The 1,418-nt window shown below is 38.4% G+C and overlaps 1 protein-coding gene across 1 annotated transcript; it reads right to left on the bottom strand.

Moving 5' to 3' along the window:
• Window positions 1-257: 257 nt before the first annotated feature.
• Window positions 258-1,202, bottom strand: LOC127222020 (olfactory receptor 5I1). Its single transcript, XM_051183938.1, has one exon. It carries the CDS (start codon window positions 1,200-1,202, stop codon window positions 258-260), a length of 945 nt encoding a protein of 314 aa, XP_051039895.1.
• Window positions 1,203-1,418: the final 216 nt, after the last annotated feature.

The raw sequence follows: 1,418 nt of genomic DNA on the forward strand, positions 1-1,418 counted from the left end.
TATGACACATTTGCCTCTGCCTCACCCCCTGCCTTCTAAACTGTGGGATTACAATTGTATCACATCAAATCCAGCTTCACTTTGAACTTCTTGAAGTGTATGATGTCTTAGCATTATGATTTACATTTGGCTGTGTTATTAAACAATAGTTTAATGGTTGTCTCAGTTGAATGCTTGTCCATTTGCTATTAATGTTGCTGCAGGTTCCTACTAAGGCATCTGTAGTTAGAGAGAGTTGATTCTTAAAGTAATCCTTGTCATGGAGATTGTACCTTAGATCTTAAAGCTTTCTTGGCAGCATCTTTAACGTCTTTATTTCTCAAACTATAAATCAGTGGGTTGAGAACTGGGATGATAATGGTGTAGAATACCGAGATGATTTTATCAGTATTGGGGGAATAGAGGGAGCTGGGCCGAGAATAAATGAAGAGAAGTGTGCCCTGATAGATGGCCACAGAGGTGAGGTGGGAGGCACATGTGGAGAAGGTTTTCTTTCTTCCACTTGTAGAGCGGATCTTCAAGACTGATAGAAGGATGAAAAAGTAGGAGATGATGATGACAAAGAAGCAGATAATCTCCACAGAACTCCCGTATGTGGAAAGCAGCCACTCGTTAACAGATGTGTCTGTACAGGAAAGCTTCAGCAGAGGAGGAAGGTCACAGAAGAAATGATTGATGATGTTCTTGTCACAATATTTCAGAATAAAGGCAAATGATGTGTGAACCAGGGAACTCATGTTGCCACCAACATATGACAGCACAATCAGCCATATGCAGAGGTTCCTGGACATTGCAACTGTGTACAACAAAGGATTGCAGATAGCAACATAGCGATCATAGGCCATGGCAGCCAAGATAAAGGATTCAGTATCTGCAAATGTACAGAAGAAATAAAATTGGAGTGCACAGCCAATGTAAGAAATAGATTTCTTTGCTGAGAGGAAGTTGACAAGCATGTTGGGAACAATGACTGAAGAATAACAAAGGTCTATGAAGGAAAGGTTGCTGAGGAAAAAGTACATAGGGGTTTGAAGGTGTGGGTCAGTTCTAATTAATAGCATCAGGCCAATATTTCCCATTAAAATCATGCAATACAATGTCAGAAATACAAGGAATAAGACAACCTGGAGTTCAGGTCGTGTTGGAAAACCTAACAAGATAAATTCAGTGACCATGGTGTAGTTGCCTTTTGTAAGTTCCATAAAGATGTAGTTTTCTTTTTCTTTTTACTTCTTGAGAGCTGTAAAAGCTTAAAAATGTGATACAGGCAAAAAGAGTGAGATAATTCAGAATAAGCTTATTTCATTATTTTAAAAAGGCTAGTTAAATAAAATGTCTATGCTGAAACTGTTTCTAAACACAATATTTAAGGTATGTATTGAACTTTAGTAGATGCCAGAACTGAAGATTGCCTTGTA

The sequence above is a fragment of the Phodopus roborovskii genome, unplaced genomic scaffold (genome assembly GCF_943737965.1).
Source record: "Phodopus roborovskii unplaced genomic scaffold, PHOROB, whole genome shotgun sequence".
Lineage (NCBI taxonomy): Eukaryota > Metazoa > Chordata > Mammalia > Rodentia > Cricetidae > Phodopus > Phodopus roborovskii.

Bases quoted from the DNA above. Each gene is read 5' to 3' on its own strand.
- LOC127222020 (XM_051183938.1), bottom strand. From the start codon at position 1,202: ATGGAACTTACAAAAGGCAACTACACCATGGTCACTGAATTTATCTTG.